At 35.3% G+C, this 19,855-nt stretch overlaps 1 protein-coding gene across 2 annotated transcripts in view; it reads left to right on the top strand.

Moving 5' to 3' along the window:
- GLCCI1 (glucocorticoid induced 1) overlaps positions 1-19,855 on the top strand; it is an 80,043-nt gene that overhangs the window by 45,859 nt on the left and 14,329 nt on the right. The window contains exons 4-5 of one of the 2 annotated variants that reach the window (XM_084896678.1): positions 13,684-13,800; positions 19,162-19,314. In XM_084896678.1, coding sequence (XP_084752804.1) covers positions 13,684-13,800; positions 19,162-19,314 — 270 coding nt within the window. The remainder of the gene's footprint in view (positions 1-13,683; positions 13,801-19,161; positions 19,315-19,855) is intronic. The other variant, XM_084896679.1, reaches the window with a different exon arrangement.

Raw genomic sequence — 19,855 nt, forward strand, 5'->3', positions numbered from 1 at the left:
AAGTGGGCCCAAACCATCCATGCATCACTGGTCAGTGCAGCTTATAAATACATAAAGAGGAGATTCAAGCCGGCCTGGTGATAATAAAATTTGGGGCCAACTTGTAAAGGGCTCAGACTTTGCACTACTCATTCTATACTCAAATTACATCTAGGAGTAGAAGCTTTACTGGATTTTAACACTCAGTATCATTATCAAGATGGTAATTCTCCCAAAATTGATTCACAGTCATCACTGTTAAAATGTCATACCTTTTGTTTTGGGCAGAAATTAACAAGGTAATAATCCTAAGATTTATGTGGAAATGCAAAGGACCTAGAATGGATAAAATAATTTTGAAAGCAAGAAAAATTTTGGGAGGACTTACATTACACAATTTCAATACTTTTTATAAATGTACATTAGTGCAGTTGGCAAATCGCATAAAAGAAGACATACAGATATTATAAATGGATCAAAATTGTGAATCCAGGAATATACCTTACATTTATGGTCAGTTGATTTCATTCAATAAAGTTGCCAACACAGTTCACTTGAAAAGGACAGTTTTTCCATCCTAGGTACTGGGATAATTTTATATCCATATATAAAGAAAAAAACTTAGAGAAAAATGAACTCAAAATGGATCATAGTTCTAAATATAAGTTCTAAAATTATAAAACTTCTAGAAGATATTAGATTAAGTGGGGCACTCTTAGGTGCAAGGCCATAAGAGAAAAAAATATGAATTGAACTTTATTAAATGAACATTTACACATGACTAAGAGCATGCACAGACAAACCCCAGACTGAAAAAAAATATTAGAAAATCATGTATTTGATATAGATCTTATCCACAGAATATATAAGGAACTCATACAAATTAATAAGACAACCCAATGAGTAATACACTTGAATAGAAGTATTTTCACCAAATATTTATGGGTACCAAATGTGTTCAGCATCATTAGTCATTAGACAAATGCAAATTAAACCATTAAATACAACTACACACCAACTATAATTACTTTAATTTAAGAGACAATGTTGAGTATTGAAATGGATGGAGAGAATCTGGACCCCTCATACATTTTGGGGAATATAAAGTAGTACAGCGACTTTGGAAAATAGTTTCTTTAAAAGTTAAATCGTCAACTTGCATATAACCCAGCAATTCCATTCCTAGGAATCTGTATAATAAAGATGAAAACACCTGTGTACTTTAAGACATATACTGTTGTTAATAGCAGAGTTATTCAGAACAACTAAAAACTGGAAATTAATAATCAGTTGGTAACTGGATAAATGAAATGTGGTATACTCATGCAATAGCATACTATTCAGCAATAAAAGGAAACAATGTACTGAATATTAACGCATGCTACAGTATAAATGAAGCTCAAGAAGATTTTACTAAGTTAAGGGTCAGCAATATTTTTCTGTAAAAGGCCAGATAGTAAATATTTTAGGGTTTGTGGGCCTTATTATCTTTGTTGCCACCACTCAGCTCTGCTATTGTAATGTGAAAGCAGCCATAGACAAAATGCAGTGGATATCGTTATGCTCCAATAAATTTTATTTACAAAAACATGTGGCAGGCTAGATTTGACCTGCAGATTGTAGTTTTTAAATTCTTGTTAAATGAAAGAAGCCAGATGAATAAGACTACCTATGATATGGTTCCATTTATATTGAAACGCCAGAAAAGGCAAATTTATACAGGAACAAAAGAAACCCATTAGTGGTTGCTTGTGGCCAGGAGTGGGGTTGGGGGAGTGGTGATTGGCTACAAATAGACTCAAATCAAATTTGGGGCTGATGAAATAACTCTAAAACTGCATTATGATTATTGTTATAGAATTCTGAAAAGTAATTAAAAATTACTGAATTCTACCCTTCAAATGGATGAAGTTAAGGGAATGTAATTTTTATCTCAGTAAAGATGAAAGAAAAAACTGGAAAAATATAAAAGACTGGTGGCTTTTTCATGATATGTCATGAAGGTATTAAATTTTATATGATGCATATAACTATGGCTAGAGAAAGTATCAGAGTATATGGGTGAAGACTAAAAGTAAAAAGAATCAGCATTTGAGAAAATTATGAAAAGTAAGAGTTATTATTGAAATAGTAATATTTTTAAAAGTTATATACTGTAGTGTTTTTTTAAAATGACTTGAGCCCTGGCCTGGTGGCTCAGCTAGTTGGAGCATCATGGGATACATTGCAAAGGTTTCAGGTTTGATTCTTGGTTTGGGCGCATGTGGGAGGCAACGGATCAGATAGATGTTTCTCTCTCATACCAATGTTTCTCTCTCCCCCTTCCTCTCTCAAATCAGTCAAATAGATGGATGGGTGGGTGGATGGGAGGGAGGGAGGGAGAGAGGGAGGGCAGAAACAAACTTGGGTCATATTGCTGGGGACTAGGAGGTTTTTAAGCCAATTTTAAGAGAGTGTAGATTTCTACACATTTTAAGAGCACCAAATGTATCTTGCAAATACATGGTGAGAGATTGGAATGGGGCTGTTTGCATAAATGGAGACCTGGGACTATGTTTGTAGGCAGTGAAACTGTACCTCAAACAACCCATGTGACATTGTTGGTGTTTTCCTGTGGGCCAAAGAGACAGCTATGTAAAATGGAAATAGTAACCATATGCTGTGTGTGTATATGGCATCTGGAATAGAGCTCTTCAAATGTGGGACCAAAGCCCCAGTCATACTAATTTAAAACCTGCTCTTGAGCTATGCAACTCCAGAGGCCAGTCTGAGCAACCATGAAGTAACATGGCTGGAAAGAGCTCACCAAGAACAACACTCCCTTGTAAGGTGATCTTGCAGACAAGTATTTTAGGGAATGTAAAGAAATCTATTGCCATAACAGACAGCAGATGCATTAAATATAATCCTGTACATCTGAAGAAATAAGGATAAGAACACAGTCCCCAAAATAACTTTAAAATAAGAATGTTTAGAATTTCAAATGAAATAGTAACTTGTAATGAGAATAGAAATAAATAAGAACAGGCAGAATGATGAAGGTCATTTGAAAATCTGTTAAGGAACAAAAGTTGTTGAAATAACTGTTTACTGTATCCAAAGGAAATAGCAGAAGAGAATTAGTGAATCAAAAGACTCAACTGAGAAGTGAAAGTCAGGATGAGCAAATCATCTAAAATATAGAACAAAATGATAAAGAAGTTTAAACATGAAAGAGAAGTTAAGAAACATGAAAAATAGATTAAGGAGTTCCAGAAAGTAAGAATAGTACGAATTAGGAGAGAGAAATTTTTTAAGGATGAAAATTTGCTAGATTTGAAGAACCATGTGTATTTTTATATTGGAAAAGCCCACCAGTTCCAAGGAGGAAAAACAGGACAATGAAAATATTAGGTCTAGTGTAGTAGAATTGTAGATCAAGGACACACCCACCCACCCACACACACACACACACACACACTCACTCACATTTGGAAAAAGGGCAGATTACCTACAAAGAATGTCAGATTATCAATATCTTTATCACAAAATACAGTTGATGTCAGTATACAGTGAGATTGTGGTTTCTGTCTATGTTAAGGAAATGAGTTTAAGTGAAGCGTCATTTTCCTTTAAGAAAAGATTGCTTTTCTTCCTTTAGATTATGTTTATTGAAGGATTGTTAATCAGCCTTTATTTACATTTTGCAAACCTCTAAAAAAAAGTACAAGTGTACTTTTCCATTGGTTCCTTGTTTATATAAAACAATTTAAAATTAATGTACACAGCATAACTAGAGTTTAAAAGCCTGCTAAGTAAATGACAAAGATTTAATACTTGTCACTTTTTATGATACTTGATTTCTATGATTTAGTAGAGGTAAAAGAGCATAAAGGTAAATTTAAATTTATTTTAAGATTTTTTTTTTTTAAGCAAACATTATCACCCTTTAGTGGCACTGCATTTATTCTTGGAATAATGTCAGATGAATAAGACTATGCTCAGTATTGTGTAAAGCACATAGAATTTCAAAGGAAACAGTAGATAACAACTATCTACTTCTTAAATAGCTTAATTACATATTAGGAAAAGCAGCTGAGACTTTAAGGAATAATCACAAAAGGACTTTATATTAACTCCTATTCTCCTTGTTCAATGAAAGAAGAAGGGATATAGTTTGTGATAAATATATTTGTTTCCTGCCCGTTAGTACAAAACTAGAATCTGATCACTTACACTCCTGCAGTCCCTCCAGATGAGCATGCTTTCCAATCTCCTACCATACTCAACTCTTCTAACTTCTCTCATGGTTATATTGCTCGTCTTCTCCCAACGAGGGCCTTCTACAGCTGGTGCCTTCATGGGGAAGGGATCCTGGAGGCTCCTTTTCTGTGTCTTGCTCACCTCCTTCCTAGCTCCATAGCTCCTGTTTCCGACCTCTCTGGAGTTGGAGCGTGGGGGAGAGAGGGAAAGGTAAGGAGAATAGATATGTTCCTACTTGACTGGTACTGTTGTAAGATGCCTTGACATTCCCTGGGCTTGAGATATTTTGTGACTTTATGGGTTCTTTGGAATTCCTTGTTGCTACACATCTCTTACCTTTAGTTCTGTCTTTATGAGTTAGTGAGTCTCTTACTCTCTCCTTGGCCTCTAGAATTCTAGACCTAGATTTCACATTCCCAGCTGCTGAGCTTCATCCTCTAGGCAGCCCTCTTGCATGGGACCTAAGACACCCCTCCACAATGGCTCTCACACTCATTTCCCAAATGGTTTCTGGAAAACTCACATATTTTTTGTCTGGTTAATGTCTGGAGCTTATGCTGATTCAAATGCTACAATAAAACTCTGTTATACTACCTTCACATTTTGTGTATCTGGAGTGGGTATCATATACAAATTCATCATGACCCCTTATCTATGGGGAATATACATCAGGCATTCATGTTGTCCCATTAAAACTTCTCTCCATTTGAGGCAAAGGAGAAAGTATACCCTCTTGGGTCTTGGATTTTATTTTTTCCTACTTAGAGCCTAAAAAGCTGCTTTTACTGTTCCATGGTTGCTGGCAGTGTTATGAGACTCCTGGTTTAGAGTCAGTGGACTTCAGCACAGCAAGTATCAAGATTATCAAGTTTGCATTTGTTCTGAACTTGAAGTCACGTGGAGATGGGGAGATGGGGAGGGCCCAAATGGTGCCTGCCCATGCAGTAGATCCCATTTCAGAAGAGAGAAACAGAGCTGGGGGAATCCACTGTTTTTATAGTAAGCAGTAAGCAAACCTTTTGATCCCAGAAGGTGTCATTCCCAGAGAAAACAAAAATGATACATGTTGTATTATTGGGTTTTTTTTGTTTGTTTGTTTGTTTTACTATTAATGATTTTGATAAACATAAGTTGAAAAAGGTGGGTTTACTATTCATAAGTCCTTCAGTGGAAATAAGGAAAGATCATAGGTTGTTTCTTTATCTTAGTCCTGCTTTCATTAGAAAGATAGTTTTTCTTAGAGGGAACCATCTGTGGAAGTAAGAAAAATGATTAGGGATGCTTCTCACTTCTAATGAAATAACAATTATTAGATATGGTTTCATTTTATTTATTTACATTTTTATTTGATGTTTAGACAGAGAAACATCGATTTGTTATTCACTTATTTATGCATTCATTGGTTGATTCTTATATTGTATGTGCCCTAACCAGAGATCGAACCCACAACCCTGGCATATCAGGATGATACTCTAACCACCTGAGCTACCTGGCCAAGGCCAATTATTAAATATTACTGATATGGACTTCTCTTTTTATATAAGAAAAATAATAGTTTCCTTATATTTTTACTAAGAGTATACCTTTTTCCCTAACATTCTTTTAGTATTGGTATTTTAAAATTATTTTTTATCATACTATAAGAGGCAGAAGTATTGCAATAATATTTTCTCTGGATCTAAAAGACAACAGAATGGATAATTTTGATTATCCATTTGAAAGCAAAGAAATTGTGTGATCAACCTCTTAAAACTAAATATTTTTAATGAAGTCTCTGTTTCAGTCCATATTGAGTTATAAAGATGTTTTATAATTTTTCATTATTTAAAATTGTATCCAATAGGCACAGTCCTAAATACTGCTTATCAGAAAAATAGAAACTTATCAGTAGGTTAGTATGTAGTCAGTTAATTGCTCCATCACATTTTTGTTCATCTTTATTCTATTTTCACATCTTGCAATATCTTCAACATTAAGAAAGGAAGTTACTTAGCAAAGTGGTTGAGATTATGAGCCAATACATAGTAACTGGTAGTTATTGCAGTTGAACATTAACCTAGTATTACTTTCAGCACTGTTGGTAGGAAATAGAAAGAAGTTACAGATTAAAGACTGAAAGACTAGGCCTGCCATTTATTTGCTGTGTTACATTGGGAAACATATTTTAATTTTTAGTGTTTCCTGGTCTGTAAAAGAGATACAGTAAATCTGTGGGATCAAATGGGTTTGTGAACTAAGTGTATTTTAAATGTTAGTCTGGTATTGTTAACATGCCTCTGTTGAAAATTGTGCCTTGTAGGTAGTTGTAAATACATTCTATATTAAAACTTATATGTATAAAACTTGTCCCAGAGCTGGCTATATCTTTGGGGATGAATTAGTATGTGGGAGTATCTTTGTCTGTCTGTTCCTGGGCAAGCGTATCTGTGGGTATGTAAGGGTTGATGTTTGTGCAGGTAACCTCTCCTTATGCATATGTGTGTGCTCCTTTTACATTCACATTTGTGCATGCATGTGCCTGCATTTGCTCATTTGATTATTATGGGCTGAATAAATAGCAGAGAGTTCATTTGGATTTGCCTGTTGGCACTATAAATAAAAACAGGAAGACAACACTGATTATGCATATTTATGGAAAGACAAAAAAATGTTTTAAATTTTTATCTATGTTTAGTGTTAGATTATGTGGTGTTGCATTTTAAATTCCTCTGAACACAGTTAAGAAATATAATATTAAAAATTTGTTTTCAACTACAGGACCTTTCTTTTGAGACACTTGATCTTTACAAGCACTAAAGTTTGTCACATATTCCCTTTCTTTCCATATAAAAGTGAATAACAGCTTGAGATTCATGACCTCTCATGACATTTTCAAGAAAAGTTTTTAGGTAAATCGCTTTAATAATTTTTTTTTTTTTTTTTTTTTTTTTAGTTCAGGTGTCAAATTTTCGTTTCCATTTGTATGTTTGTCTTCACTTTTTATAAGATTTCTTTATCTCCTCGTGAGTTATTAACTTAATTCTTTAAACAATAGTGAATAGTGGTTAAGATAGCAAACTCTGGAAATACACTTCCTAAATTTAAATATTTGTTTCACCACTTAACTATATGACTTTTAGCAAGCTCTTTAATCTTTCTACCTCTCAGTTTCCTCATCTATAAGATGGAGATATTAATAGTACCAACTCATCTGCTTTTATTGAAAAACTAGAGGCCCAGTGCACAAAATTCAAGCACAGATAGGGTCCCTAGGCCTGGCCAGCAATCAAATCTGATTGGGGCCTTCTGGCTGTTGGCTGGGGCCTTCCTTCATTCTGCAATGCCCCCTTGTGGTCAGCATACATCATAGCAAGTGGTCAAACTCCCATTCTGTCTAACTCCTGAGGGGACAATTTGCATATTAGCCTTTTGTTATATAGGATGAATGAGGTGATTCCCATAAAAGCACATGGCAAAGTAAACTAGCTTATAAACTACCCTGTTTCCCTGAAAATAAGTGTCTTATATTAATTTTTGCTCCCAAAGATGCACTAGGTCTTATTTTCAGGGGATGTCTTATTTTTCCATGAAGAAGAATATGGTACACATTTATTGTTAAATGAAAGTAAAGGAAATTTATTACCTGTATACGGTACGGTACTACGGTAGTTGTCAACACAAACCAGACAAACTGTGAATCCTACAGTATCAAGAATTTACTCATTTATTCAGTGTCAATCATGTCATCATCTTCTGGAACATCATCATAACAATCCAATTCCTGAATTTCCTGGTGAATTTCTTGTGACTCCATTTCTTTCAGAATCAGTGGACCAAATCTCTCATGTTTAGCAATAGCACTGTCTTTAAATGAGTTCTTCTTGTCAAGGTAGCCTGCTCACAGTGCATTTGCAATGCAACTGTCAGTGATTTTCTCCAATGAATTCTTCACCCAAGTCACAACTTCTTGCAGTTTAGGTTTCACAATGTTTCCACGTTGATTTCTCTCCATTATATTTTCAATGTAGTCATTAATTTCCATGCACAAATTGTCTTTGAATGGCTTGTTTATTGCAATATCAAGAGTCTGGAGATAGGCCTTATTTTTGGGGGATGCCTTATATTTCACTCAGAAGGAAACCTGTAAGTAGGTCTTATTTTTCAGAGGATGTCTTATTTTCAGGGAAAAGTAGTTCTATTTTCTTTTTTCTTTTTTTTCTAAAAGCCTTAAAATCCTGCTTTTACTCTTAAAGATTTCTCATTTCCCTGTCCTGTGGAATAGAATTCATTTGGACAAACAGTGCCTGAGGCAAAAGTACTCAGTTATTTGAGGCTGAATTTAGTTTAGTTTTATGTTTAAATGCTAACAATAGTATGTTGGAAAAGGGGAGACTAACAAGACAAAGATAGCAAATAAATAAGGATGATGTTATCAGCTTTTCAAAAATTTACATTAAAATGTATTCATAATTCTCAGATTTTGAGTGGGGCCAAACCTTGATTTTTGTTTATCTGATCCCATAAATGTTTTAGTCATTTCTTTGTATGTATGCTATTTCTTCTTTTGACCCAGGATCACTTATTCATTAACTTTTTAATACTTTGTACCTTATGTACTGGGGACTCCTTTCATGTTGGGATGTCGAACTACCAATTTTGGCCAGGTTCCCCACAGGCTAGGCCGAGGAACCCCACCAGTGCACAAATCCGTGCACCAGGGCTCTGGTTGACATATAACATTGTATAAGTTTAAGGTATATAATCTAATCATTTGATATATGTATAAGTTGCAAAATCATCACCTCACACACAGTTTTTTATGTATAGTGAGAACTTTTAAGATCTCTCTTAGCAACTTTGAAATATACAATATAGCATTGTTAACTATGGTCACGGTGCTATACATTACATTCCCAGAAATTATTCGTCTTACTACTGGAAGTTTGTACCCTTTGACCACCTTCACCCATTTCCTGCCCACTTCTCCACTCCACCTCTAGCAGCCACAAATCTTCTCTGTTATTATAAGCTTTTTTTTTTTTTTTGCTTTTTTTTTTAGGTTCCACATACTAGCATAAGTGAGATCATACAGTATTTGTCTTTCTTTGTCTACATTATTTTACTTAGCATAATACCCTCAAGGTCCAGTCTTAACTTTTTTTTTAAGGTCACCAAATAGCTAATGAATAGTTAGAAACACAAAGTCAGGTTCATCTATAGTTTCGTTTTAAAAATTCAGTCAGTATAACTCAGTAAAGAAAAATTGTGTGGTCATTTCATCCTAGTAACCAGGGTGGGTAGGCTCAGCCAAGTGAGGACCAGGAGCTTCTGTGTGATGCGATGGAATGTGGGCTTTAAGGAGGCTGTCTGAGGCAGAGGCTCGGAGCTGTGCACAAGGGTGGGAGCGGTGTGTGTTTGTGTGTGGAAGGGTGGGTGGGTGTGGAAGGGTGGTTTCCTTCTACACCTCCCTCCCAGAAGACACCTTTGTGTCTACTCTCCACTGGTGCTAAGGTCAGGGAGAAGAGATAGCTTTGGCTGTCCTGTGGTCTTGAGCATCAAAGGGAAAAGAAAAGACAAAGTCTAAGTAAAAGCTCTGGAAGGTGAGAACATTTACAGTTTTACTATGTAGGTCTGCGCCTCTCCTGAATATGGTGTAAATAACACAGGGACCTCCTATGCTCTGAAGCAAAGAAGGATTTATGGCATCTTGCTTTCATTTCACATAGTTGTTGACAAAAAAAATGTGTAAATGTTCTGAGTACATATATATTTAGGGAGATGAGCTTCACTTTTACTCTAATCTCTGCTGAGTTGTAAACAAGAACATCACTATGTTATATTCCAAAAATAAACAATATCGTGTGAAAACTATAAGGTTGCATAATTTAAATTGGTATTTCTAAAAAGTAAGGTGTGTACTTTGATGTATACATTTTGTTTTCAGGGGTTTGTTAAAGATGTTTAGGACAAAATGTTTTTTGGCGCTTTATTTTTGTTCGTTTATTTTATTTTATTTTATTTTATTTTATTTTGTTCGTTTAAAGATATTTTTTAATTGGAAAAGCATTAATTGCCTTGATTAATCTCTAAGTATTATGGGCTCTTCTATTCAAACTCTTGGTGGTTTCAAAATACCAATTAATATCATTGATACTCAGAAAACACTTAATTTTATATCTCTATCCTCATTGAATGACTTGTATGATTTGAAATTCTATATTAATAAATATAATAAACTGTCTTGATCTAGAGTAATTATCTACTAATTATTATTCCTTTCCTAATGAAAATTAACAGTTTTTAGAAGAACGTTATCTCATTATGACAGCACATGGAACACATAGATAATCTTATTTGTATATCTTTGCAAAGACATTGTATGAAAGACCATAAGCTACAGAGATTTAGGAAAAGTAAAGGGATAAATGGATATTAATATAAAAGAAAGGATATAAATCATTCTTTGTTTAAGTGCTATATTTCTTTCCATGCTGTTTCTCTTCTATTTGCCACAAGTAAAAATAAATTTTCCCTGTAACTTATTTACTTTTTCCTTTGAGCTTTAATAACAGCTGTCTATTTTGCTTTTTTTGTCATGGTTATTAAAGGTAAATATTTAGCTAATACTAAAAGATTTTGTATTTTTGGTTTACTATATATCTTTGAGGAAATATATTTTACAGACTTTACTTTGTATTTACACCTCAGCTAGTAGGTAACATAGAAGTGGTTTTTCCAGGTAAAACTGTTAAGTGATGTAATATTTTCATAAATAATACCATTATTAAATAAATTCTCTCAAATTGCTAATTGTACCCTTTAAAATGCTCAGCGATATTTTATTCCTGGTCTAGCACATTTTAAGCAGATTGTACTTCACCTAAAGTACATTAGTAATTTAATGATTTCCAAGCTATATTATAGTCAAATGCCTTTTCTTTAGCCTGTGACTGTTACCATTATATTTTAGGGGAATAACCCTAAGTCATGTTTGTTTTATAAAGTTGTGTGATTAGAGCCAAGTGTCTTTCAGTGAATGAACGGATAAAGAACATGTGGTAAATACTCAATGGAATATTATCCAGCCATGAGAAGGAAGGAAATCCTGCCATTTGCAACAATATGGATGAACTTTGAGAGCATTGTGCTAAGTGAAATAAGTCTTATAGAGAACGGCAAATACTGTATGATATCAATTGTATATGGGACCTAAAAGAGCTCAATTCATAGAAACAGAGAAGAGAGTTGTGATTATCAGAGCTGGAGGCTGGACAAACGGGGGGTTGGTTGAAGGGTCAACACTTCCAGTTATAAGATGAATGAATTCTGGGAATCTAATGTGCAACATTTTCATTACAGTTAATAATATTGAAATACATACTTAAAAGTTGCTAAGAGAGCAAATCTCAAATGTTCTTGCTACAGTAAAGAAACCGTAGTTATGTGATGGGATGGAGGTGTTAGGTAATGCTCTGGTGGCATCATTTGCAATATATAAATGTAGCAAATGAACACATTGTGTATCTTAAACATATGAATGTTTATGTCAGTTATATCTCAGTAAAGCTGGGAAATTAAATGCCATTTGTGTGACTAAAGAGTAATAAATAGTAAAATACTAAGTACTAATAAAATACTAACAAATTACCTAAATTATTTTATTTTTCTTCTATGGAATTTAAAATTTTCAAGTATTTAGTAATTGATAAGCCAGGTTGATTTTGTTTACATAAAACTTAACTAATACTGTCCCTATATTAAGAGATTAGGTTTGACTTTAATCCCTAGGAATGTGAAATACTAGTTTCTCACCTTACAAAAAGCATTTTATTTATTTATTTTTTAAAATATATTTTATTGATTTTTTACAGAGAAGAAGGGAGAGAGTGATAGAGAGCCAGAAACATCGACTAGCCTCCTCCTGCACACCCGCCATTGGGGATGTGTCCGCAACCAATGTACATGCCCTTGACCGGAATCAAACCTGGGACCTTTCAGTCCTCAGACCGACGCTCTATCCACTGAGCCTAACCGGTTTTGGCACAGAAAGCATTTTAAAGAGGAAGATATTTCTGGTGTTACAAAGATAAAATCTGAAATAATCTGGGGAAATTTACTGTACATGTTTAATAGCAATATTATTTAAATTGTGTAATTGAACATTTATAGCATATATTATTTCTTTTTAAAATTTTATTTATTTATTGTCTAAAGTTTTACATATGCCTCCTTTTCCCCCAATTGTCCTCCCCCCACCCCCAGCTATTCCCACCCCGGGCAAGCCCCCACTGCCCCAGTGTCTGTGTCTATTGGTTATGCTAATATGCATGCATACAAGTCCTTTGGTTGCTCTCTAACACCTCCCCTCCCCCCCACTCTCCTACCATTTGTCTCTGGATCTATTCTTGTTTATCCAGTTATGTTGATCATTATATATCACATATGAGTGAGAACACATTATATTTATCTTTCTCTGACTGGCTTATTTTGCTTAGTATAATGCTCTCCAGTTCCATCCATGCTGTTACAAATGGTAAAAGTTCCTTCTTTTTTTATAGCGACATATGTAGATGTACCACAGTTTTCTAACCCTCTCATCTGCTGATGGGCACTTAAGCTGTTTCTAAATCTTAGGGGTGCATATATCCTTTCTGATTGGTATTTCTGTTTTCTTGGGATATATTCCTAGAAAGTGGTATTACTGGGTCAAAATGGAAGTTCCATTTTTAGTTTTTTGAGGAAATGCCATACTGTTTTCCACAGTGGGTGCATCAGTCTACATTCCCACCAGCAGTGCATGAGGGTTCCTTTTTTTCCGCATCCTCTCCAGCGCTTGTTAATCGTTGATTTGTTGATGATAGTCATTCTGACTGGTGTGAGATGGTATCGCATTGTTGTTTTGATTTGCATCCCTTGGATGATTAGTGACTTTGAGCATGTTTCACATGTCTCTCGGCCTTCTGTTTGTCCTCTTTCAAAAAGTGTCTATTTGCCCATTTTTTGATTGGATCATTTACCTTCCTTTTGTTAAATTGTATGAGTTCTCTGTAAATTTTGGAGATTAAATCCTTACCTGAAATATCTTTGGCAAATATGTTCTCCCATGCAGTGGCCTTTCTTGTTTTGTTGATGGTTTCTTTTGCAGCAGTAGAGGCTGCCCGGCTAGGGGAGCGAGGTCCACCGGCTGTCCGCCGGTCCCCAACAAACAATCCCTTGGAATATAGCTATCCCTCACTCACAAATACAGACACTCCCCGCACCTCCAAGCTCTCTCCTTTCCTTCTCTCGCACACTATCTTGCAGCCTGCTGTCCCATCGGCAGACATCTTGGATCTCTCCTATTTATTATTTATTATTTTTTAAAGTCTTAATTATTAAAACTTGGAAGAACGAATCAATCTATTATCCAAAAATTAAAAAAAGAAGTACTTAAAAATTGGTAATCACTTTTGTTCTCTTTCTGATTTTGCTCTCTCTCCAAAGCAGATTGCCAAACTGCGGCAGCAACTACAACGTAGTAAACAGAGTAGCCGGCACAATAAGGAGAAAGATCGTCAGTCACCTCTCCATGGCAACCACATAGCCATCAGTCACACTCAGGTAGGCTGTTTGTTAAAGGGTTCATTATAAAGGGAGAATCTTTATCACTTTAGGATTAAAAATTAATAATGTAAATCCCTAGATCTATTAGATTAGTACCATTTTCTAAATTGTATAAGAAGTTTGTTTTTTTTTTTTGCTATATATCTAATCTTTTTAATGGCATATATGTAGTGGTCTCAAGGATAATTGATACTGGCCTGAGCTGAAATTCTAACTCATTCACCTATTAAGCAACTATGGGCATTAACTCATTTAATCTTCCTAATAGTACTATAACCCATCTATCTCTGTATCTCTTATATATTTTACCCCTATTTTGCATATGAAGAAATTGAGGATTAAAGTTTTGTTAGGGTTTTTCCCTCCTAGGAACATATACTAACATAGCCCAATGGAACAAAATTTGGGAAAGGCTAGTTTAGACCAAATTAACTAATAAATATTTATGTAAATTTTAATAAAGAAAATGTAGTAGTTTATGGCAGAAGAAACCCAAGTAGTATATGAAAACAAGTCCCGCCCTGGCTGGTTTGGCTAAGTGGTTAAAGCATTGGCCTATGGACCAAAGGGTCTTGGGTTCAGTTCCTGGTCAAGAGCACATACCTTGGTTGCAGTTCCCCAGCCCCAATAGGGGTGCTTGCAGGAGAAACCAATTGTTGTGTCTCACGTAGATGTTTCTCTCTCTTTCTCTCTATTCCCCCCTAATCCTCCCTCCCTTCCATTCTCTCTAGAAATCAATGGAGTGGGGAGCATAATCCTCTGGTGAGGATAAACAAACAAAAAACCGATGTCTCATTAGGGATTGTTTCACAAATGTGAGGATGATTCAACATTACAGAATGTGTTAGCTTCATTCATAGCATCAGGAAGTCAAAATAGATGCTAAAAAAAACTCTTGATAAAAACTCAGTACTCATATATGATAAAAATATCTTAATTTGACTAACTGTACATACTGTGAGATTTAAAAAAATATATATTTTATTGATTTTACACAGAGAGGAATTGAGAGGGACAGAGAGTTAGAAACATCGATGAGAGAGAAACATCAACCAGCTGCCTCTTGCACACCCCCCACTGGGGATGTGCCCACAACCAAGGTACATGACCTTGACCGGAATCGAACCCGGGACTTTTCAGTCCGCAAGTCGACGCTCTATCCACTGAGCCAAACCGGTCCTGGCAATACTGTGAGATTTTACCAATAAAATATTGGAAGTGTTTTTGTTATAATAAAAATCAAATAGATGTCTATAATTATTGATATTATTTGCTAATAATCTAGATGCTCTAGACCAGTGGTTCCCAACATTGGGCACATGCCCCACAGGGGAGCAATTTGATTTTTAAGGGGGGCAATTCGAGAATGAGTTATTAACAGTGAATTTTTTGTATTTCTTATGGTTCTAGAGGGCTCATATACAGTATATATATACTGAGTGACCAGATTATTATGCTCTCTGGATGCATTATAATCTGGCCACTCAGTTTATATCCTATATAAGAGAAGGCTAATATGCAAATTGTCCCCTGGACCAGGAGTTCGACCAGCAGGCAGGCTGGCCAACTGCCCATGTCCTCTCCCCTAGCCAGGCTGGCTGGATCCCACCCATGCATGAATTCATGCACCAGGCCTCCAAAACACACACACACACACACACACACACACACACACACACTGAGTGGCCAGATTATTATGCATTCAGAGATCACAATAGTCTGGCCACTCAGTGTGTGTGTATGTATGTATGTATGTATGTATATGGTGACCTACCAGTATTTATACATTTTAATTCTCTATTATATGTTTTGAAACTTAATTTGCTACTTTTTTCATATCACTTCATATTATTATATTTTAAACAATTTCATAGTGATTTCTTCCTCAATATTTCACCTGTCCTTTTGTTCTTTTATTTTTCTCTTTCATGGATGCCATGTTCTTTGGAAGCTTGTTTAGATCAACTTAATGGCCTTTCAGGCTTCTTCCACGTGAATAGGAATTCACTTTTTGAATAATATGTCACAGGGTGGCATCAGTATTTTAGAGATGCTTTAATCCTGATAGGGCATGGCCAAGAAAAGTTTGGGAATCATTGCTCTAGACAAAGCAGTGGGGGAAAAAAATAATTCATATTATTTGCATACAATATTATATATTTAGAAAATTAAAGTGAATGAACTAAACTATTAAAACTAATAATAGGACAGCTAAAATAGAAGACAACTGACAGTACCAAGTATTGATGAAGATGTGAAACAACTAGAAGAGCCATACTTTGGGGGAGAGGGGGTAGGTCACAAAATGGTACAGCCTCTTTTGAAAACAATGTGGCATTCTCTGCAAAAGTTCAGTATACACTGGCCATACAGCCCAACAGTTCCACTCTTTAGCATCTGTCCATGAGAAGTAAACACATATGTCCACACAAAGACTTGTACAGCAATGTCCATGAAGGCATTATTCATAAGAGTGAAAGAATGGAAACAAACCAATATCCATCAGCTAGTGAATGGATAAACATTTCATCTATCTATACAGTGTAATACTACTTAGCAGTAAAAGGAAGTAGATACTGATACTTAAATGGTTGAATCTCAAAAACATGCTAAGTGAAAAAGTGAAGAGCAAAAGACTGCATACTATATGATTCATTATATTAAATTCTCAAAAAGGCAGAATTATAGAGACAAAGTATTAGGATTAGGAATTGACTACAGAGAGGCCCTAGGGAATTTTTCAGAATGATGGAAGGTTCTAAATGTGATTATACTCATAATTGGATTGCTGTGTATATTTACAAAGCTTAATGAACTGCATACTTAAAATGGGAGGATTTTATTGTACTCCATTTATACTTCATCAGAGCTGTAAAACAAACATGCAATTGCCAAGCAAGCCTCAGACATTTCAAGTGAAATTTCACATGACTTTCTTTTTAACCTTAATCTGATAGAATTAAAATATTATTCTTATTTTATTTTGAGCATCTTTTCTGTAAGACCCCAATGCATTTATAGTAGATCTGTTGTCTTCTTGACTTAAAAAAAAAATGATGTGCTTGTTCCCAATTTACACCAGAAGTTTTTGGCATTTGGTTATGTGTAAAAATAATCCTTGCTATACATATTGAACTTTTTGTAGGTGAGAGGTGAAGTCTAGAATGTTCTTTAAAATACTCTAAGAACAGCTGAAACCGGTTTGGCTCAGTGGATAGAGCGTAGATCTGCGGACTGAAAGGTCCCAGGTTTAATTCCAGTCAAGGGCATGTACCTTGGTTGCGGGCACATCCCCAGTGGGAGGTGTGCTAGAGGCAGCTGATCAATGATTCTCTCTCATTGATGTTTCTAACTCTCTATCCCTCTCTCTTCCTCTCTGTAAAAAAATCAATAAAATATATTTTAAAAATAAATAAATAAAAATAAAATACAATACTCTAAGAACAGAAAATAAAAGGATTTTAGATAAAACAAAATTGGCACTTGTTATAATTTTTGAAGCTGGATGATGTGCACCTGAGAATTCATTATGCTATTCTGTTTAATTATGTTGAAGATTATATATTTTTTTCACAATAAAAACTGAGAACTTAGTGAGATGATTACATAAAATATAAACATAAAATCAGTATTTTTCTCTTAAATGTGAGTTTCTGTACCCTCTACTATAATGTTTCTACCAAATGTGTTGGGTTGTTTTCACACCAACCAATTCTCCAACTCTTCAAATACAAAATAAGAGTTTCACAATTCCATTCTGACACTAACTGCCTGATGTTGGCACAGACTCTGCTGGTGGAGGGCTTGGCCTCACCAGCCTGTCCCACCTGCAGCTGCCATTGGAAGTCCCAGATTATCTTCTCTACTTCTACCACCTGGCTATAAAGAAGGGATTCCCACAACCCCTTCTTCAGTTCAATAATTGGCTGTAATGGCACACAGAACTCAAATAAACACATCTACCTTGTTTCCCCAAAAATAAGACAGTGTCTTATATTAATTTTTCTCCCAAAGTTGCGCTAGGTCTTATTTTCAGGGGATGTCTTATCTTTCCATGCGCTAGGTCTTATTTTCGGAAGATGTCTTATTTTCGGGAAAACACAGTATTGGTATGTTTTAATGGTATAATAAAGGATACAGATGAAGAGGAACATAGGGCAAGATCTGGAAGATCTTGATTGCAGGCACTTATGTCCCTGTGAAGTTGGGGTATGTCACCGTTTGGTGGATATGGATATGTGTTCACCAACCTGGAAGGTATCTGAACCCAGAGTTCAGGGATTTTTTATGGGGGTTTCATCACATGTGAATGGTCCACTGTTAACTCAGTCTTCATCCCTTCTCCCCTCCCAAGAGGATGAGGCAGGGTGGGAATTTCAAGCCTATGATCATAGCTTGGTCTTTCTAGTGAATAGCCCCCATTCTGAAGGTATTCAGGAGCTCACCAAGAGTTGTCTCATTAGAACAAAAGACCCAGGAAATTCTAAGGAATTTAGGAGCTCTGTGTCAGGATCTGGGGTCAAAAAATAAATATTGGAACAAAAGGTGCTAATTGGCGCCACCATCACTCAGGAAATTACAAGAATTTTAGGAACTTTGTGTTAGGGACCAGTGCAGAAACCAAATATATACTTCTGGCAATAATGTTATATAAATAATAAAAAATATAACATGCCTAAAATTAAGCCTAAATGGCTTAAGTTTTTTTTTAAATGACTGACAAAATGGAAATGAAAAATACTTGCAGGTAATTATCTCAGTGCAGGAAACAGACTGACACACACACACCCACAATAGTAGACTCACATGGTACATGATTTCAACTATGCTTTTTTCAGTAAAAATAGAACAGGGTAAAAATTAAACAGTGTAGATTAGGGGTGTCGAACTCAATCAGAGAAGGGGCCAAAATCTAAAATCCAGCCTAAATCGCGGGCCGAATGGTTTACTGAACAGTCATAAACTGACAATGTTATAAACTGACAGCGGAGTGCAGTGATGTCAGCGCGGTGCGGGCCACATTGCAAGGCCTGGCGGGCTGGATTTGGCCCGCGGGCCTTGTGTTTGACACATGTGGTGTAGATGATTATGTCTACTATTCTACCTTACCAGGTAAAAGTTTATTCATTATACATACAGTCATATCTATTGTATTTACTTGCATAAAGGATTATTTTGATTGTGATTTTTACATTTCTTATTTTAGAACCTAAATTTCTATATGTATATCTGAACTTACATTGTTTTGAAGGGTGAAAATAACTATGCTCATTGTGTTTGTAATTTCAGATTTACATACTCTTTAGTTTTGATTTCTTTGACCACAAATAATTTGATATTACCTTATCTTATTTGTAGGCTACTGGATCAAGATCAGTCCCTATGCCACTGTCAAATATATCAGTGCCAAAATCAGTTGTTTCACGTGTGCCCTGCAATGTAGAGGGAATAAGTCCTGAGTTAGAAAAGGTATTCATTAAGGAAAATAATGGGAAGGAGGATGTGTCCAAGGTAAGTTTACATGGAATGTTTGAATTCTTAAAAAAAAAAAAATATATTGTTAACTGTCTCAAAAGTTCTTTTTTGGTAACAGTTTTAAATGTAATTCACATACCATAAAGTTTGCATGTTTAAAGTGTACAATTTGGTGGTTTTTAGCATATTCACAGAGTTGTGCAGCCATCTGTACAATTGACCTTGCAGCATTTTCATCACCAAAAAGAAACTCCATACCCTTGAGCAGTCATCCTTCATTTCCCTCCAATGGTCCCAGCCCTAGGCAACCACAGATCTACCTTCCCTATTTATGGACTAGCCTATTCTAGACATTTCATATAAATGCAAGCATATACTATGTAGCCTTTTGTAACTGCTTTTTTTCACTTGTCAGAAATGTCACTTTTGTTTTAACATGTATAAGTGCTTCATCCCTTTTTATTGCCAAATAATAGTCAGTTATGCATGGATTTTATCTATCATATCATCAATTGGTGAACATTGGTATTGTTTTTACTTCGGGGCTATTATGAGTAATGCTGCTGTGACATTTATA

The sequence above is a fragment of the Pipistrellus hanaki genome (genome assembly GCF_964339955.1).
Source record: "Pipistrellus hanaki genome assembly, chromosome: 10".
Lineage (NCBI taxonomy): Eukaryota > Metazoa > Chordata > Mammalia > Chiroptera > Vespertilionidae > Pipistrellus > Pipistrellus hanaki.